The sequence below is a fragment of the Bacillus rossius genome, chromosome 3 (genome assembly GCF_032445375.1).
Source record: "Bacillus rossius redtenbacheri isolate Brsri chromosome 3, Brsri_v3, whole genome shotgun sequence".
NCBI classification, from domain to species: Eukaryota; Metazoa; Arthropoda; class Insecta; order Phasmatodea; family Bacillidae; genus Bacillus; species Bacillus rossius.
In genome coordinates, this window is record NC_086332.1 from 42,505,534 (window position 1) to 42,526,354 (window position 20,821).

Sequence of the window (20,821 nt, forward strand, 5' to 3'; positions counted from 1 at the left end):
CAACCATCGATACACTTGTTACGGCCAAAATCCTGGAGATAGCAGCGCCGTCGCACGAATTAAATTGTGTTATTCTAATGTTCTCAAATACTTTTTACGGTGCGATTATTTCTTGTTATGACCATTAAATTGTACAAAATGTATTTCGCTACCATAAGGTTTAATTTGGCACACCAATACATTTGATGTCTCCTGAATTAAGAACTGAATATATACGAGTTAATAGCGCCAGATGCGGATACGCCATATGGACAAAACGAAATAGTGAGCTCTGCGCATGCGCGGAATTGCAACAGATCGGCCATGGATAGGACACCCAAATCCGTGCCTTAGAAATAGGGAATTGACCGAATCCTATTGTGCAATTGGAATGCTGTTAGGGTACAGGTGTAACATATTTAGGGAGCGTTCAAGTATTACGTAACGAATTTGGGGGGGAGGGGGGGGGTCTTGTAAAACGTTACGATGCGTTACAGGGGAGGGAGGGGGGGGGGGGGTTTGACCTACGCGTTACGTCACATTGTTTTTTTTTATTATTTATTTAACCCTTCAGAACGGTCGCGTAGAGACAGATTCTTTCACGCATTTTTTAAACCTTTTTTTTTTCTTAAAATTTCAAATGGCATGATAAGTTAATTTTTTTTTTAACTTCACAAAATTGCTTCTGCTTGCTCTACAGGATTAGAGAATGTTTTTTTTTAACTCCAAACGTAAAGCAAACGTATATATATTTATCAACAGCTGTGATAGTTTTTCTCGTCACTCCAGTAAAGTAGTTAAAACAAAAGATACCGCTATTCGGATGGTTTCGTTATACTTCGGTTGTCAACGTAGACTCCAATCGCCATATTAGAAATTATGTAGGTATTGATATTCACAATACACGGTTTTCTATGTGTGAGATTTTCTCTCATCACAACAGTAATGTTGTACGAAAGACGATTGGTCTGAAGGGTTAATAAAACTACCAGTGAATTAAAATCTCCCAAGTTTGCAACCCTTTTCGTTTATTTTTTACGGGGGATTCCCGATTGAATTGTTTGTATTTTGTTCTCCCAAGATGGCAACCCTTTTCGTTTATGTGCTCCAAACACTTGGCCGACTGTATGAAAATTGACAACTACGATGTTTCGGCGGAATATAGAAACCCTGAAGATAGCTTGCAGAATCCAGCAGAACCTAATATGGCGTGGTATAGCGCTCACGTCCGTGAATCGGAATATTTCTTGCAAGTTATTAAATGCGCGGATGAATCCTGCTGTTCCCGCTTGACGAGTGCATTAAAATCTGTCTTTCCAGAAACTTTCCTGCCGCCACCCTGCCCAATCCTTCAAACCACAAACAAGCTCGTGGTACCTAGTCAGATAGACAAAGGATCATGCAAGTTTTCGCCACTTCTTGTGAGGTTGTCTGTTGATCTGTCACCTCCTCTAGAAGGGTTTAGCAGATGTCTTACGATTTATTTTGCCCATCGGTACAATCCGACCTAAAGAACCGAGTATGTTCAACCTGTGGGATTTATTTTACATCCCACAAGAGTGTGCAAATGCACAATCGTTTCATGCATGGCAAGACTGCCCAACACCTTCATGAAAGTCGAGTACGGCCACAGCGACTTGCTGCAAGAAGGGCAAATGAGCTTCTCTGCATTGTGCGTCGCTGTGAAACATCGTCTGAGGATGCCGATTGGCTTGACGAAGACGAAGTTGATGCAAGCGGGTTAACAATTCCGGAACCCTCTTCGTCTGCTCTCCGGATGCCAGTAATGAAAGAATCCGAGTGGCTGGCAAGCCCATGGACAGAGGAGCAGTAAAACTCCAATTGAATTTTTTTTTACAATCTACTTATTTTAATTATGGCTAATTTTTTTTAAATGTTTTTCGTTTTCGTTCGATCGTATTCTTAAATACGATTATATTTTGACAAATATGTTTTATTTCAGTTAGTTTTATGTTTGTAATTGCATTGCCAAAGGTAAAAATAATTATTATAAATAAAATTTGTTATTTGATTTTAATAGCTTTATTAGTAAAACGCTAAAATAGGAGAATGCGTGAGAAGAAAAATGGCGGACATAGCAAAAAGTGTGTAAGTACAGGGCTAAGTCAGGAAAACGACGTAATTAAATGTATGATTGCTAAATGTATGATTGAGTAGTAAAAATGTATTAGGACAAAAAAAACATTAGAAAGCTCTTGCTTTTAAAAACAAGGCATTTCAAATGTTAATAAATAACATTAAAGCGATTAAAACAATAACAAAGGTATTTTAGTGACTTATTCCGGTAAGTTACGCCACATAATTGTAACTTTAGGTAAAAATGGTTACTTAGGGTTACGTAACGTTTTACTAGGGGGGAGGGGGGGTACAGAAAAACGTTACGGCGCGTTACATGGGGGGGAGGGGGGGGGTCAAAAATATCAAAAAATTGCGTTACGTAATACTTGAACGCTCCCTTAACACCTAAACCCTTATTTTTGTCTCTTGGAATACCGGCTTTAGTATCTTCAACGCATGCAAACACGTATAAATGTATGCATACACACAAATACATGCAGACATACGTACAATCATAGCCAAACCAGGCGCACTAAACAAAATACAGAAGAATGGCTGCGCGATACTATTTCCTTTTTTTAATATCAAAAACTGATGTCAATAAATAGCTAACAGGCCTATTGACAGCAAAAATAAATACTGCAAACATAGATGAGTTTGTTAATACTTACATTTAAACAACTTGCTTATAATAGCACATTGAGGTAACACGGATATTGATATTCCAAGTATCAGTAACCCCAACATGCTTAAATTTGAAAAACAGCAAGAGGCAAGTATCGATAGCGAAAATATCGCAAATATCTCGATATGCAATTTATTGGTATCACACAGATACATACATGCATTTCGTTTGCAGGAAAGATAGCAATAACGGAAGAAGTAGAGATCACTTGTTCAATCTTGTCGGTGCACAACATACAAGTATTGGACAGATCGAAAAAGAAACATAGCAATAACGGAAGAAGTAGAGATCACTTGTTCAATCTCGTCGGTGCACAACATACAAGTATTGGACAGATCGAAAAAGAAACAGCAATAACGGAAGAAGTAGAGATCACTTGTTCAATCTTGTCGGTGCACAACATACAAGTATTGGACAGATCGAAAAAGAAACATAGCAATAACGGAAGAAGTAGAGATCACTTGTTCAATCTCGTCGGTGCACAACATACATGTATTGGACAGATCGAAAAAGAAACAGCAATAACGGAAGAAGTAGAGATCACTTGTTCAATCTCGTCGGTGCATAACATAGCTGTATTGGACAGATCGAAAAAGAAAGCAGCACTACAATGGTTTTGTAGAAAACAGCAGCCACAAATCTCGCTAAACCTAAAATAGGTGGTACTCACCTGGGTCTGGTTGATACTGGATGTATTCGTTCACGATGTTATAGAACCTGCAAAAGAAAATGTTGTCAAATGGCGGTTCTTAATTTTTTTGGCACTTCTACAAAACCTGCCGATAAGTGAACTATTAAGTACTAAACCCTTGAATGGCAGCCTGTGAATCAACCACAAACAAGTCCTCATCGTCCCGAAGAAACAACAGCAGTTTTTCATCATCAAGAGTCCTTCACACGAAGACCATTACTCCAAACACAAACATTACTGAAGCTACAATTCTATGGACGAATAATATTGACTAACCTGCACACAAGACGTTTTGGGGGTATAGCGTGTCCAGGACAATCCAGTTTTTGATAAGCCACTCCTTGACACTCCAATTCCTGCAAAGAATATCCTGCATTAATGAAAATGCAAATGCAAGAATACAGGGGTTTACACCAATACAAATGCACACAAAACGAACACACAAAAAAACATGACACCAATCCGTATCTCAAGTGTATATCCTACACCATGGGGAACATATTTTTTAATTGACCGCAGTCACACAGCACACTACTAGCTCTGACTGCCACCATCGATACCAGTAGCTTTCAAATGTCATCGCATCCACTGTTGGAAACACCTGTAGGTGCAGTTGCTGTATAACGCAGAATTTAATTTATTAATATTTTGGTTTTACATATCATTCCCAGTAACATGTTTAATGTAACTGAAATAATCGTATAAAATTACAGATATCTGTAAATTTGTTCACTTAAATTAAAGCAACTGTCTCGCTACGGAAAAAAAAAAATGTTCGATGCAATACTGGGTTTGGATTCTTGCCCAAGCATTTATGTTGTGTGTTGTCCCAGTATCTCCAATAGTTAAAATTATTTGGAAACCGTTTCCTGAATAATAAATATAATAAAATAATATATATATAAAGGTTTAAATATTTGATTATATATTCCATGGTTAAAAAAAATTGTGCTTTTATGAAACATCAATCCAAAATCAACATTTTGCGCCAATTTTCGTAACCGAAACAAGGAGTATTCAGTAATGTTTCCAAACGCGTATTTAATATATGTATGCAAAAATAACCTCTAGCAATGTGGTGCACAAATTAAAATTTCTTGTAATATTAAAAACTATTTATTGGCAACTACCGATTTCAAATTGAATATTTTGTAAAAGTACAAAACCATGTTTTCTGTGTTGTCGAGGTTATTTCAGACAGATGCATAAAACTACGCAAATCAAGGAAATTGTGGGACGAATCGGCTATGACCCATGGTAAGGAACAACCCCAGGATTTGTCTGAAGTGATTATGGAATTAGGGTGGAAGAAGGGGGGCGGGGGGGGGGGGGGGGGAAGTTAAAAGGAAAACCAAGATCAGGATAACTGGACAGGAAATTTCACTTTCCTGCCCCTGGCTCCGCTCGAAATTCATCCTTTAAGTTGCGTGTGCATTTGAATGGGCGCAGAGCCTCTCTTCCCAATGCACGATTCCTGCCGTTATTGCTGCCTTGTTTCGGCGTTCCCTGTTGCCAGATACACACCAGGGAGCAAAAAAAAACGTTTTGGGCACAACATTGTAAAGTAATAAAAATAATGTAGAATGAGAACTTTGGAAATAGGTACATTTTCCTATTCTATTTCACCAAGATCATGATCTGATATATTTTTTTTTAATTCTAATGAATCGAAATTTAAAGACATGTTTGATTCAAAGACACGTTTGTCAAAAAAAGATTTTTATAACATTTAATAATACATACACATAGGTTATGCTGAGAAAAAAATATTCCGTATTTAGCACTGAATTAATTAATTTTTTTGTCAGAATAACGGCAACTGCGATAACACTGTCAAATATACCATAACTTTAATGTGAACTGTGGCTGGGTCTGGCCACAGTGGTCTGTGGCTGCAGACAGGCTCCGCCCGAGCGGACACGTGCAGGGGCGGCGGGGCTCGCGGGGGACAGTGACCAGGTGGCCGTCGCGCGCCGGCTGGGCGTGTTCCCCAGACGCCGGGGGGGATAATGACGAGGCACCGCCGAGAGACGCCGGAGCGCGGGGAAATGGGTTGAAACGGCGCATTAGGGACCACGCCTAAATTACACCGTGATTCACGCCCGGCCCAGCGCGGGGCGCGCGCGCACGCACGCACGCAGTGACTCACAATGCCCGTGGAAACCGCGTCCGCCGCCAACTGCCCACACGCTCGCCCGCCCGCCGAACACTGCGATTACACGCCGCGCCGTCGCTAATTAACCACGATTCTGCACACCGGCGTTGGCTTCAATCTGTTCATTACGAATAAAGTTACAAGCATCTGTGGAACTACATGCCTAAACTCAATGTTGGTTAGGTATATCACCCGGAGTAAGCATCTGCTAGCTTCTATCATGCAATTGGCCAACTATGCACTGCGGCTCGTGAGTGTTGTTTAAACCTTGCACCTGTCACTTTTATTATAAATGATGTGGTACTTAATTAAATTAACATTTTTGATCAAGGATCGAACCAAGAACGGGAATCGATCGAATCAAACATTATTTTTATAAAATATTTTTCTTTATGATTTTTGGAAATTTTTTCCGAACATCTAGTTAAATAATTACAGATTTTGAAGATGGCCGAAAATATGGCGGACGTGACAATAGTTGACTGTATGTTAATAAATACTACCGCGCACTAGCGGGTAAAAAATAAACTAATATGAGGCCAGTAAACTCTAGCAGACGAAAACATTATGGCGGATCCCAGATGGCTGTCATGACTGCATACTGGTTGGTTTAATATCTGCCTTAATATTAATGATGAGGAGGGGGGGGGGGAAAGGGGGGGGGGGGTCATTCTGCCAACTGCCACCACAGAGGGATGATTAATTGTTTAGCCCTCATCTGGGTTAGAACTGAGGACTCCATGAGGCGTTTTCTACTAAAATTTTATTTAAATTGTATTTAAAAAAATTATAAATTTAAATATCTTTTTACGTTTTAAATTACGGATTTTCAAGATGGCGGACGTGATGTCATAATTCAAAATGGTGGAAAGTTATAGAAAACAAAATGGCAGGCGTGACGTAAGCAAGTTTTTATTATAATTGTAATTAAGTATTTTATATTCATCAATTACAAGTTTAATCTCACGGGTAATCGAACCGAGGATCGAAATAGATAAAGTAATTAAACGTTTGACGTATTTATGTAATTTTGGAACTTTTTGGTAAACATTTTAAGTTTTGGTAAAAATTTAAGTTTATGGCCAAGGTCATGATCATAACCTATTCTCGGGTTTTTGAGAAAATAATGTCCCTTTCCGAGTAAATTTGGCCGGTCTGGCATTTTTGAGGAAAAATAGGACTTTTTTTCTCTCGAAAAAGGAATATTCCCTGAATAGAAAAATGTCTAGGAATTTTGAGGATTTTTAAGTCATTTTTGAGAAATGTTGAGGAAATTTGACACCAAGATTGACCACCGTTTCCATCCAAGATGGTGGACATCGGCAACAGGCACCTCGCTCTGACTCCAGCCGCAGGAGCCTCTTTTATATACCACTCACTCTCTGTGCAGTACAGTTGTTCCCTCAGTTAAGTTTCATGCGCAAACAAGAGAAATTAAAATGAGAAGGTATTGTTGAATAAACCGAATTTACATGACCACTACTAAATTTATTGTTCCCATTTATATCTCACCTTGAAAACAAGTTTTAACGAAGTTATTTTTACCTCCAGTACAGACATTGATTGGAGCCAAATATCCATCAACATATCCCCCCTTGCGGTCAGCGTCAAGCATAATGACAATTCACACTGAGAGCCCATTTGAAGTGATGTTAACGATGTAGTAAATTAATACATTTTAAAAGTCGCGCGGAATCAAATGCAAAACATGACTACCAAATCCATCTCACCCTGTCCCCTATATAGGGAAATAATCAAAGCCACATAGAAATGATTTCATCCAGGGGCGTAAATCTGTAGGACTCGCAGATTGATGGGGAAGGAAGGGGGGAAATTCTCAGGGAGACCCGCGCAGCCAGAGATTTGTGCGCATGGATTTTAACCAACACAAGTCATCTCTGGATGTGTACTGCCCACATGCAATAATGCTTGCAATAATCAGAAATCTTTAAAAAAATATACAGAAAGTTTTCCATAAAATATAACTTTGACGTTTAATTTTATCAACCCCGTTTCACAGTCACAATTTTGCAAGCGCAAGCGGGCCCATCTTCTTGATTCCAGCCCTCCCCCCTTCCCAACCCGGATCTACGCCCATGATTTTAACTATTGCTTATTCATTCAACTTTACAAGCAATTACATTTCTGCAAAACAACTACATTATTTTATTTTCCAAACTGAAGCATACAAACATAGCATACCACACAAAAAATAAAAGTCATCAGCTAAAGATCAGCTACTGCCTGGAACACTTTCGGGGATACATAATAAACCACCATTAACAGGACGAAAAAAGCACACACTTCTGACACGCATGCAGTACTGCAGAAGCCGGTGAACACCACTGCGGCCGTCAACTATTGGTTGCACTAACCTGGCTGGAGTAGTAGCGCGAAGTGTTTGTGAGGTCAATGACGAGCCCCAGGCGAGGCACGTGCTCCAACAACAAGCTGGGGGTGAATCTGAAAACCAAGCACACGACTGTCTCAAATAGTGGTGGGAGTAGCGACAAAGTTTGTCCCTGTGACAAGCCGCGACCAGCGACATGAAGTTCGCAGGGCCAAGTCGCAGCGACTTTGTCGCTTACAGCGACATCGTAATCCTGAAGCTTCACAAACGACATATTGTGGAGGGCCACATAAAATAGAACCTTGTTTGTAATGAATATGGGTGTGAGGGATTTTAGAAACAAATTATTGCATTGTGTGTTTTCGTGCATGGAACTGGAAGAAGTATAATTTTTAATTAAAAAAAATTAAAAGCTTGTTTTATTACGTTATTTTTATCTCACTATTCAAGTACTATTAATATTTACTGTGTGAGATTGATAATTACCAATATAAAAATATTTAAATATCTGCTCAAAGAAACCAAATTAGCTCATATTTAATTTCCATTATTCATTCTATATTTCTCTAAATCAATATGTCTTCTTTGGTATTTCAGAAATTTTTAATAATAAAATAATCATTCTAGATTTTTTAAAATATATTCTGCGCCTTAATATAATAATGTTGAACAGACAGAAACTGGACAATGCCCTACTTCGGTGCAGTAAAATAGTGGCTTCTTGTTTTGTTTGTAACTTTAGATAACATTTAGGTTAAATCCACGTGTTATTTCGAAGAGAGGACCACGTTCATGTCGCGCGTGTGTCGCTAGGAGTGTCGCTTCTCAACGGGCGGCTCCTTTACTCTATAGCGACAGTAAATATTCCCCATCCCTAGTCTTTCAGGCTCTGTGGTAGCCATGAAAAAAAAAACATGTTACACTCCACAGTACATTCATACACCAACTTCATCAGCGTCGCTCACATAACACAGTCCATTAACACGCATATAGTCCTTCACCTGTACACACAATTACCTCGCAATGACTTGGCAGATGGTTGTATAAGGCCTGGATTTATTTGTGTGAAGAGCACAAGGGAGCACAAGACGTTAAGGTCACGGTCATTATTCACACCCCGGCTCGCAAACGGTTCTATAACGGAACAATAAATAACACATCATCTCGTCACCGCTCGCAGGGCTTTACCAAGCAACTAGCATATCAAGCTGCAAAGCCCCGCGCATTTGTGCTAGCTGGCGCTCACCACGAACATCTATCTCACCTCCGCCTAGGATTAATCAATCACCCACAGTACAAAAAAAAAAAAAACACGTCAGTGAGTCTTTCAGCACTCGCCAGAGATGTGTAACATATAACCTCGGTAACGAGCAAATCCATGTGTTCTCATGTTACAAATACGTTTATAATACAAAACCTTGAACACGAAATTTAACGTAGAATTGTTTCAAATAATGCCGAGCAAAGTGGGTCACGATTCACAAGTATTTTCAGCATCCGCCGCTAGAATTCGTTGCCGGAGCAGCACTTTCGCTACGCCGACTATAGATCCTTTCGATAAGCAGACTAAACCCCGGCTTTGGAACTGATTTTCGACAAGTAATTTTACTAAAATACTGCCCAACTTGTTAAAACTCATAAAATACTTACTAATTACTATCAAGTTTCCCTTTCGATAAGCAGACTAAACCACGGCTTGGAACTGATTTTCGACAAGTAATTTTACTAAAATACTGCCCAACTTGTTAAAACTCATCAAACACTTACTAATTACTATCATGTTTCCCTTCGTCTCTGAGAACTTTGGTTCGCGCCATCTGCCACAGGTGGCAGCACCTTGGTTGTCACACATTTCCGTTCCTTGAATTCCGTCGCGTTCACGAACTTACTCCTACCAAATGACGTATACCGAGAGCTAAGATGTTAGACACACGAAATGCGGCAGGAACACTGGCCAAAACCTTCACAGCTTTCGGGATAGTATCCAAGATGTGTCGCTAATTGGATCAGCCTACAAAACCCATAAATCCCAGCGGCAATGGTTGACTTTCTCCAACTCGAATCAAATCATCTTGTATAAGTGAGCAGCGGCGCAAGTTAAGGACACTTGCACCCGCGTTAAAAAAAACCTCAATTTAACTCCGTGGGAGTAACACTGTGTGTACGAGATCTAAAAGCGTGAAAGCAATAAGGACGACAATGGCCCGCGCGTCAGTCACTACGCAACGAACTAGCGTGTTGTTTTTCGTCTTTAGAAAATATACAATGTTACAGTTCTCTTGAAAGCCATCGCAATGAAGACGCTAATCAGAAATGTTCAAGTGAAGCTGCACGTGGTTTGGCACGGCTGGGGGGGACGGAGCACCGAGCCTTCTTTATTGACAGTGTTTCGTCGGGAAGTGTCGACACACTCGAGACGTCACCTCCAGCGGGCCGAGGAATGCGCGACGACGGCGGGACGCTGTCTCCCGGGCACCGCCGGGCCCGTGTAGTGTGTTTACAGAGGTGTCGGGGCCCGGGCGCAGGAATGCAGCACGCTCGCCGGGCCCCGCCGCCGACGTCCGTGTCTTTTATTTTATCACAGGGGGGGCAGGGGCTTTACGGCTCCTCGACGAAAGGTCATTACCGACGGTAAAGCACGGCGACACCGGCCACAGCCTCGTGGTAACGAACCAACCCAGCATTCGCCTGCGCAGTGATCTCGGGGTCACCGCCGCCGTCTGAATGGGATCGCAAACCGGGTCCTCTGGAACGCGAGTGTCGAGCTGTGAAGACTGCAAGCCTGGCCGGGCGCACGAGCTCTGTCGCGCGCCTCACAGTCTCTACCGGAGTGCAGACTTATCGTCGGTAACGCGCCCCTATTGGACTACTAATTTAAAATGGAATACTTCCCAATGCCACTTACGACATTAGGTTCTCTAACAATTTTTCATACCTGAAAACGTCCGTGAAAACACACGTTGCAGCCTTTTTTTCCACTGTCCATAAACACGGACCATGAAAGGATACTTGTACAGACAAGTGCAAAGGCTTTTAAATGCTATTCGTAATGAGAAAGTTTCGAGAAATCTTGAACGGTTTTCAAATGGCGCTCGTTAAACACCAGGAACTCTGCACGACGTGTGTCGGCCTAGCCAGGAGGCGCGAACGTCGCACTTATCACCCTACCTCACCACCACACATGCACCCCTGGCTAGGCGGGGCCCTAAACGCGGGCTAAACCGAGCGCAAGCTGCGCAGTGAAGGCCCTCACCGGTCAGTCCAGCTCCCAGTTCGGACCGCTCAGTCCGAACCGACTGTTTGTACTGAACCAAGGCCCTCTGCATACACGATCAGTCCAGGTACTCAGTTCGGAACGAAAAGTCCGAACTGACAGTCTGGACTGAACTGAAGCCATCCCACACACGATCAGTCTTGGTGTTACTGTTGCTGTTGGATGTATCGTTTCATCATAAAATATGGAAGAAACTTTGCATGCTGGAGTTGTAATTGCACTTTTAAGTTAGAAAAAGGTATAAAAAAAAGTATATATAAACAAATGTGTCAGCCACGATACTCAGCTCATGGACTGGTTGTCTGGACTGGCGAGACGCTGTTCTCACACCGACTTGACGGCTCTTGAGTCCACAGTCCGATTTGATGGAAAGCCATCGGTTCGTCAGCCCATCAGTTCCGACTGATCAGTCCACAGTACACACATACATATGATACGTATGATATATAACGTCCTAGACACACAAACACAAACGCACGGCAGTTCCGACTGTTCAGTTCCGACTGATAGGTTCGAACTGTCAGTTCGGACTGATCGTGTGTGCATATTTGCTAATCGCACTGTCGAGAATGTGTGTCACGGCGCACAGACTGGTATTTGAGCTAAAAAGCTGGCCAAAAATATTTTTTGGGGTTTTTTGTGCCCAGGTGTTAATTATTCAATTAAAAGCTATTTCTATCAATAAAGTTATAGTTATAAACATACTTATAGCTGTTTACTCAAGCTCAACCCATATAAATTATACTGGCTACAGTCTTGATTGGGTCTATAACAAAAATAAATAATTCAATAATTTTTAAGTACAAATTTAATACGTATTAAACAGACACGGGTTAGCAAAAGTTACAATACAACTTTATGTATATCATTAAACTCACGATACTTTTAGTTATATAGATACTCGTAGCTGTTTACTCAAGCAAAACCCATATAAATTATACTGTCTTCAGGTTTGATTGGGTGTATAAAAAATATTAATGAAATAATTTTAAAGTACATCAATTAATAGATATTAAACAGACACAGGTTATCAAAAGTAATAATACAACTTCTAACATTTTATCATCATTATCACTATGATCAAAATAACCAGCTGGTTGTAAAAACTCTAAGACTTCCTTTGATATTGTCTGCCTTTTTCTTTTTAAGTTAGATTTAATGCCAGTCAAAAATGGGTCCGAAGTTAACAGGGGCCTATTTAAAACGTCCTCATTACAATCTATCCTGGAAAATTTTCTGGAGAAGCTTTCTCTGTACTGGCGAAAATGTTTTTTCCTCGCTTCTGCAGCCTCTTCCAATTGACCAATTGGTAACAAAGCATGCGATATAATACTCGGAGCATGAGTTAATATCTTGTGGACTGTTGGTGACATAGGTTGCCAGGCATACAATTCTACATAGTGTTTTGCAGTATCAATGGTGTATGTACCAAATGTTTCGACATTTATGTCGTAACCCGAAGATATCACCTCCAATATTATTTTAAATCGGAGAATCACTTCGAGATCTATCCCTGTAATGGCAGCTGCTACGTTAACGTCTCCGAAAAATCTACGGGATGTATTGCTGTCATTTGTATTGCCATAACCAACTTTAGGTACGTCAACCAGCAATCCCATTTTTTCCTTGAATTGTTTTTGGATTTTTTCTTTGGCGACTTTTATTTTTTCATTGTAATTTTTAGTTGTGACGCGACCTTTGTGTACTTCTGCTTTTATCTTATACGATCAATGTAAAAGGAATTCAAAGAATCTAATCTTAGCGTGCAAAATGGATAATCCGAATTTGAAAGTCTTCGGATATTCCATGCTTCTTATTTATAAATAATTAAAAGTTTTTGACGTGCTACCACATATACCTATAGCAACGCATTGTCGATGCAGTGTGAGAAGCTGCGTTGCACACTTTTCCGTCCACCATTGTAGGTAGTAACAAGTGTTTTATTTTTATTTTTTCGCTGATATTCGTTGCTATCAAATTTTTTGATTGATTTTCTATGTATTCAATCTCTTCGTTTGTGATGTCCTTGTTCTTTTTAATAAATCTAACTCTAATAGGCCTGCAGAATCTAGGTGACGATAGACACGGATTCTGCCAGATGACCTTTTTACCAGACCTCAATCTTAAAGGCACAAGGCAACTGAGGAAAATTTTAGCATCACTGTCTTCATTATGTTTAATTTTTTGTTTGTATTGGCTTTGCTGAGATCCATCACATCCCCACTTTAAGACTAGCACAAAATCTTTAGTTACTTCATGACTATAGGCATCTAATAATTCTTCTAAATACTTGCACAAAATCATTGTTGTGTGATCCACCAAATATTGCAATTTTACTTCAGCACACGTTTCACCGACAATATTTTTCGGGTAACAATCTTGTTTTGCTTTTTGAACATGTTTATAACAGGGGTAGACATCTTTGTTAGCATGCTGTATAACTTCGCACTGACTCATTGATAAGTTAGCTTCCACAAATATTGCCAAAGCCTCTTTCGGCGAGTGTTTTTTGGTAGTAGTACAATGACTACCAGCAGCGACTGCTTTGCGAAACTTTGTTGCTCTGGTTGGAGACTTTGTTATGTCTTTAAGTACTTTAGCTACATCTTTATTGCCTGCCGCACGATTACTCATTTGCGCTGCGTAAGTCAATTCATCTGCAGGAACATTATTTCTAAGTGCTATTGTTTTTCGGTGCTTTGATCGATCACTTGATTCCCCGAATTCTTTACTCGGTCGCCCTTTTAATAAAGGATCTGCGGCAGTAGGTAAATAAACTTCTTCATTTAACCAGTCTCGATTCTTTTCCAAGAAACAACTTTCTGTACTGTTACATGCGGTCCATTTTCGCTTGTAACCAATCTTAAAACTGTTAATGATGTTTGTCAATTCCGATAGTTTCTTAGAAGGGCACTTCGTAATTTCAGCTATTTTTTTTTTCTAATTCTTTGAGCTTTGCATCAAAGAGCCTTTCTGCACTTCCTCTTACAAGCTCGTGTAGTTGTTTTCGAGTCATAGACATGACTGAAGCCTAAGAACCTGAAAATAATAAAAAAATAAAAACAAATGAAAAACCATAATCTTATCTATTTATGGTAATTATTATTTTTTGTGAAAATTGGGGAAAACTTTGACTTCTCATTCTGAAAATAGACATTCTGAAGTATCATAAAGTATAACTTTGAAGTAGTACAAATGAGTACAACATGTTTAAAAACATTCACTTATGTAAAAATTACGAAACAAATTGACGTATTTTTTTGTGAGGTTTGTAGAATAACATGAACATTAAAAATAACAGTCTTAAATAAATAAAAAATGGTCAGTAAAAAGGTACATAACTTGCTCAAGCACATCCACAATAAATTATTTCACCAAAACCCCTTATAACACGAAAACAACACAAAACAGTTTCGTTAACATACTGTAATGCCGTGAACAAAGAAAACCATTCCACGCGAGTGCTGGGTTCCAAATGCTTGTACAGTAGTCTCGTTAGTCCTACTGAGATGGGGACACTGCCACATGATGTCATATTCATCTGGCTGTTTTGGGACCCAAGGCCAAAGCTAATCATTCAAGTTGACATTTTTGATTTTTGGCCAGTTTTTCAGCTCAAATACCAGTCTGTGCGGCGGTAGCTTCTGGCGCGCGGTTGAGATTACACACATCTGTAAACAACGTGGACGGGTTTCAAAGCAGTTAAGTGTTTTTATAACTCGTGACCGTTAAAGACTCTAAATGTGCGTGTCTGGTGAGAGTGAAATATTCTAACAAACGCACCTGTTGTTTCTGACAGTTCCACCGGGAAATGGTAAGGCAGTGTTGGAGCCATGCGCACAGTCTAGGTCGACTCCTCTTCGTGCGACAATTCAGCGACGCGCCGCGGCCGCCACACGGACAAGTACGACGACGGCGTGTCGTGTTCGCGCGAGCAGCAACGAGACCTATCACGTCCTTCCCGACCCGAGTAAAACGTACGTTCGCGTGGTAAAAGGCTTGTCAAGGCCCTAACTTTCACCCGGCACAAGTGAGCGTGTGTTGCCGTGTGTCGCGCGACCTCCCTGACCGGTCTTTTCGTGCCGTCGTGAATAAAGTGTCTTCTAGAATGCGTGCCGCGGCTATCTTTCGTGTAGCACTGTTCTGGGCGCTAATGTATTTTCCAAACCCGACAGAAAAAAATACACATGTCATGAAGGTGGACTTTTTTTTTTCCCCCTCTCCAGCCGATAAACTGCAAAAGCTTCCAATACAAAATGCATTTCATGACCATAGCACGGAATTTGTAAATGCACATTCATAAGCAAAACATATGCAGACACAACATTTACAGTTCACTTCTTCATTTTGAACAATTTCCGTTAACTTGTATTTAACGTGTTGTTTTAAGCAAACGTGTCCGATATACTTAAGTGTTTTTTTATTGTGCAATATGTTTACTAAACCTAGTATGTACTTAAAATGAGTTTGTGTGTTGACTTTACAGTAAAATTTAATCTACTCAATCATGATACTAATAGGCTATATTAAATTGTACTTCGAGTACTTTCCTATTGAAATAATTTTAATACCAAGGTTCTAGGATTCATGTAAGATTTTAGTGTACTGAGTGAGACACGGAAACAGAATGGGATAACAAGAACGCTTACAGTTTCTAGAAATCTTTCCTTTGAGAGGGCTTCACAAACGATCCAAATAATCGTGATCCCACTGCGAAGAAGTTACCAAGCATGAATAAGTTTCGTTTGAATAAAAAGCATATCATGGTGAATGGTGCAATATCAATTTTGTCATAAAATTTAGTTTAGTCATTAAAATGTGTATTTTTACAATTATATAAATGATCCCCGCTTGGACTAACACGTGACCTACAAGCTAGATTTATGCTGCAATGCACACTTAAACTGCACTGGCCTCTGAATACCTCGGCCAACATCAAGCGTTCATTAGCTTATGCTAAGTCTGGCGTGTCATTGCAATATTTTAAGGTCTGTCATTCTCTCAGATCACTGAAATACGTATGATGTAACCTGTGTGAATAAGCAGCACCAGCATACAAGTATTAGGAATCTTAACATGTGAATTGTTCCAGTCCGAATAAATGTTATCGATGTAATGCATCGATATCGATATCAGAGTTCACGCTTCGAGACAATGTTGAAAATTTTGACAATTGATGGAATAGACCGCGCGCGAATTGGTTCGCGGCGAAAGCTGATGTGGAAGTGACATCACATACACCAGGTGAGCCATTTGTTTTTCTTGTAATCACAATCCATTAAAGATGTACCGCGATAGTTCTTTTGTTTTGTAGTCCATCGCAAATTGCATCACCAAATATTAGCAAACATTATTTCAGAGCTGTAAACTGTCACGCAAGTGGTCGAAATTAATAACGAGTAACTCTTACGTGACTTTTTACCGCAATTATATAACAGCATTTGGTGACCAAGGCTGTGACGAAGCAGAAAATGCAAGATAGCTATGGTAACAAATTTGCAATAAACGCCCGTAAAAAAAAGTAATGACAAAAAACTGAATAACCCCAAAAAGTGAGACCAAGCCTTAAGCGTTTGCTATTCTATTACTTCTGCACAGTCTTTTAAAGTAGGCCCAGTCATCAGATGGCACAAACCAACCTTGGCCACCTTGTTATCCAGATTTATCACTTTGTGATCTCTTCTTTGGGGTACTCTAAAGGGACCGGTTTATGGGGGAACCACACATAACTTAGAAACACACCACTTAGAACAGTCATAATTTAGAAACCTGGAAAAAATCCATTTAACTTAGAACTTTCATAAGTTAGAATGATCATAACTTAGAAACACATAACTGAAACACACAACTTAGAAACGTCATAACTTAGAAAGTCGTAGCTTATAACCATCAACTTAGAAACACGCAACGCAGAACCACACAACTTAGAAACGTCATAACTTAGAAAATCATAACTTAGAACTATCACAACTTAGCAACACAACTTAGAACTGTCATAACTTAGAAACACGCAACGCAGAATCACACAAATTAGAAACGTCGTAACGTAGAAAGTCATAACTTAGAACTATCACAACTTAGAAACACACAACTTAGAACAGGCATAACTTAGAAGATTCTATCTTGTGTGTTTCAAAGTTATGTGTTTCTAAGTTGTGTGTTTCTAAGTTGTGACAGCAACCCGGTTTATGGCAACAACCCTCACGTACTCAAAGAACTCAACCAGTTACTCAATCACCCATCCTTTTCACACATGTTTCACGGAACCTCTTTTAAAAGACTCGCCTCGTATGTACTGTGTATCCTATTTATTCAATTCTTTTATTTACCGTCTTTGTTGGTGGTGAAGTTGAGGCGGCGATAAGATTTTTTTTCCCACCCTTAACCAAATTAAAAGAATCTCACTATAGTAGTATAGGAATGTATTTCCTGAAACAGGGTTCAGGGTGTGGTGTCTGTGGTGTTGACCGCCATATTGGATTGTGTCGTCACGACGGCCATCTTGGATGAGCGTAACGGGACACAACGTAACGGGACACAACGTAACGGGACATAACGTAACGGGACAAGTAGATCACGGCGGCCATCTTGGATCTGCCATTTTGGATGACATCATTGTGTTCTCGAACATTCCGGCGATGTGTTTCCCGCCAATTTGGATCCTATTAATGTTGCAATTTTCGTTATGGTCGCCATCTTGAAATTTTGACGCCATCTTGAAAATCTTTAATTATTAACCGATTTTAATGAAAAAAATTCCAAAATTCATCAAAAAATTAACTTATTCGAATTCTGATTGATTATATCGATCACCGTCCTCGGTTCGAACCCGGTGAGTGAAAAAAAAAAAAAACTAAAAATGGCGACAGGCTCCTTCCTCAATGGTGGATGCAGGCAGACTGACTCCTACCACTTTTTTTCAAAGCATATATATCGGAAGCTGGTATGACGTCATGTCCGCCATCTTGTCTTCGTCCGCTGGAGATCACCATCTTGTTTTTGTCCGCAAGAGTGTGCTGATACCATTTTAGTATAATTATCTGGTCACCACACCTTTGACCTTGACATTTGACCTTGACCTTGAAATTTGACCTTGAACTTTGACCTTGAAATATTACCTTGACATTGAAATTTGACTGACATTGAAATTTGACTGACATTGAAATTTGACCTTGACCTTGAAATTTGACCTTGAGATTTGACCTTGACCTTGAAATTTGACTTTGTCCTTGAAATTTGACATTGTCCTTGTCGACCATCATGGATCCGACATTTTATGTTCAGTACATGCTACCAGGAGCCACCACCTGCCGGAGTACGCCATCTTGTGTGTGTACAAAAATGGTATTGAAAATTGAAACAAATATGGCGACACTACAAACTGTCAGGATCTTTATTTTTTTTCTTACTCTCTACTTAGTTCCTTACAACAGCAAAACCTAATGGCTTCTTATATTGATTATATTGTATGTCATAAAATTAAGATTTCTCTTCTTTTCTGGAGCCGATTTTTATGAAATAAAGCTTATATTTCTTTCTCTGCTACGCTCAAGTTAACTTGAAAACCACATTAAAATTCGTATAGTAGTTTTGTGGAACACCGCGTACAAACAGACAGACAGACAGAAAAAAACTACTGTTTTACTATAGTATATAGATGTTATCAAATGAAGTAAAACAAAAGTTTCCAGTGGCGAGTTTTGAAACTTTAAAAAGCGCAAGTTCTACCACTGAGATATCGGGACAATTTGTGTGTAGGAAGGAAACTGTGTATAATCAAAAGGGTAATGCCATTTTAAGAACGTAATTTCAAACTTGTGATTACTATTTACTATGACTATTTTAGTATACCAAATATATTCCAGGGTAGTTTCACTATTATAAAGTTTCATTTGGCACACCAATAAGTTTGGTATGTACCTTAATTCTTACAAAAATGACTATATACGGTTGTTTTTTGTTGCTAAACGAGGTTCCGCCTTATTTGTCTCACATTTCCGTTTATCGACTTCCGTTCCATTTTCACGAAATTACTTCAACAAATTCTGTACAACAAAAGCTACGATGTTTACACATAAAAAATATACTTGACTTTAAAATGGGTTAAGATGATAGAAAAAAACTTGAATGTTAACTAAACGTTTAAAGGTAAACGATAAACAGATAACTAATTTATACATAACTCGAAATTAAGCTGGAATGTAATTGAAGGTTATAAGTAATTCGTTGCAGATAAGATACCATGATAAAGTATTACATTAAAACCATTCATTCACACATTCAGGCCACGAAATGATCATGCTTTTAATATACAGTCTCACTCCTAGATTGCAGTACCTGAACAATTGCGTCCACGGTTGCCAGATAGATAGTACCCGGACTGCTAACATACTTTTGTTGTATAACCTACCATCTTTAATTATGTTTTTTACTACTTTTTCATTTTTTCCAAGATAATCAAGTAGTGTCTATTGACAGTATTATTGCAGAAAATGTCATTCAGGGAAAAAAATTAAATGCTGAACACAAATTATTATTTCATATTAGAAACTATTTGTAGCAATCGATCACTATTAATAACAATGCATTCCATTAAATAATTGTGCTATTATCAAATATTGTAATAGGGACAATATGGGAAACTGGTAAGAAATACGCGAGACAAGTGATGTCAGAGAACCTGGCGGCGTGGAGTGTAGGTACCCACGTTTCGGTACAGTAGTGGAATCTAGCGGCGTGGAGTGGAAAGTAGCCTGAAAGAAATGGAAAGTGTATCGCGCATCGCCAATGCTAACTTGCCAGAGTTTCATATATTGTCCCGTTACGATATTTGCTATGCTCAAATTGAGAGAAAAATTTTTTTTAGTATTAAATATTAAAAATGTTTGTCGACAAAACGGTTGAAACCAAGACGTCGTCATTCAGTTACGTCTCTTTGTAAGTAAAAATATTGGTTGTCTGTAAAGTCGGTTTACGGACGATAGTTTAACGTGACGCCATAAAAAACATTCATAAAATGATTGCATACTTTTATGAATAAAATTGAATCATTTTTATTGAATTATCACTATTTTGTATGGATACAAAGAAGGCGTGAAATGAAATCTACAATTTAATTGATAAATATACTTTTATTTGCACTCATTAATTCAAATATGTTTATTACTTTAACGAAGAGCTTATTTTAACTATAACTTTTATACATGTTTGCTATTTAACTTCTTCCAATCTGTGTTATTCTGTTAAGGATAGGACGATGATAGGAAAAGTAGGAAACGAATGAGAGTGTTTCAAGTTTAATGTGCTCGAAAAAGTCAAATCGATGATTGTTCCAATCGAGTGGAAGAGAGATAGATGCGGCGCAAGCGTACAATGAGCGTAACGGGACACAACGTAACGTGACAATGTGCGTAACGGGACACTTTTTCGTGCGTGCCGCATGCGTTCATCGATTTATTAGACGTTGTCACGTCAAAAAATTGTATATGATCAGATGATGGTCTTAATTAAATACAACAAGAAAATGTTACTTTAAAATTCTCATTCCAAAATTTCCTATACAAAATGAGATAGATATATAAAAAAGATACAACATAAAGTTGCGTCTG

At 39.1% G+C, this 20,821-nt stretch overlaps 1 protein-coding gene across 1 annotated transcript in view; it reads right to left on the reverse strand.

Moving 5' to 3' along the window:
* LOC134530577 (RNA/RNP complex-1-interacting phosphatase) overlaps positions 1-20,821 on the reverse strand; it is a 79,932-nt gene that overhangs the window by 24,909 nt on the left and 34,202 nt on the right. The window contains exons 4-6 of the mRNA XM_063365535.1: positions 7,965-8,052; positions 3,711-3,790; positions 3,414-3,460 (exon numbers count right to left, since the gene is read on the reverse strand). Coding sequence (XP_063221605.1) covers positions 3,414-3,460; positions 3,711-3,790; positions 7,965-8,052 — 215 coding nt within the window. The remainder of the gene's footprint in view (positions 1-3,413; positions 3,461-3,710; positions 3,791-7,964; positions 8,053-20,821) is intronic.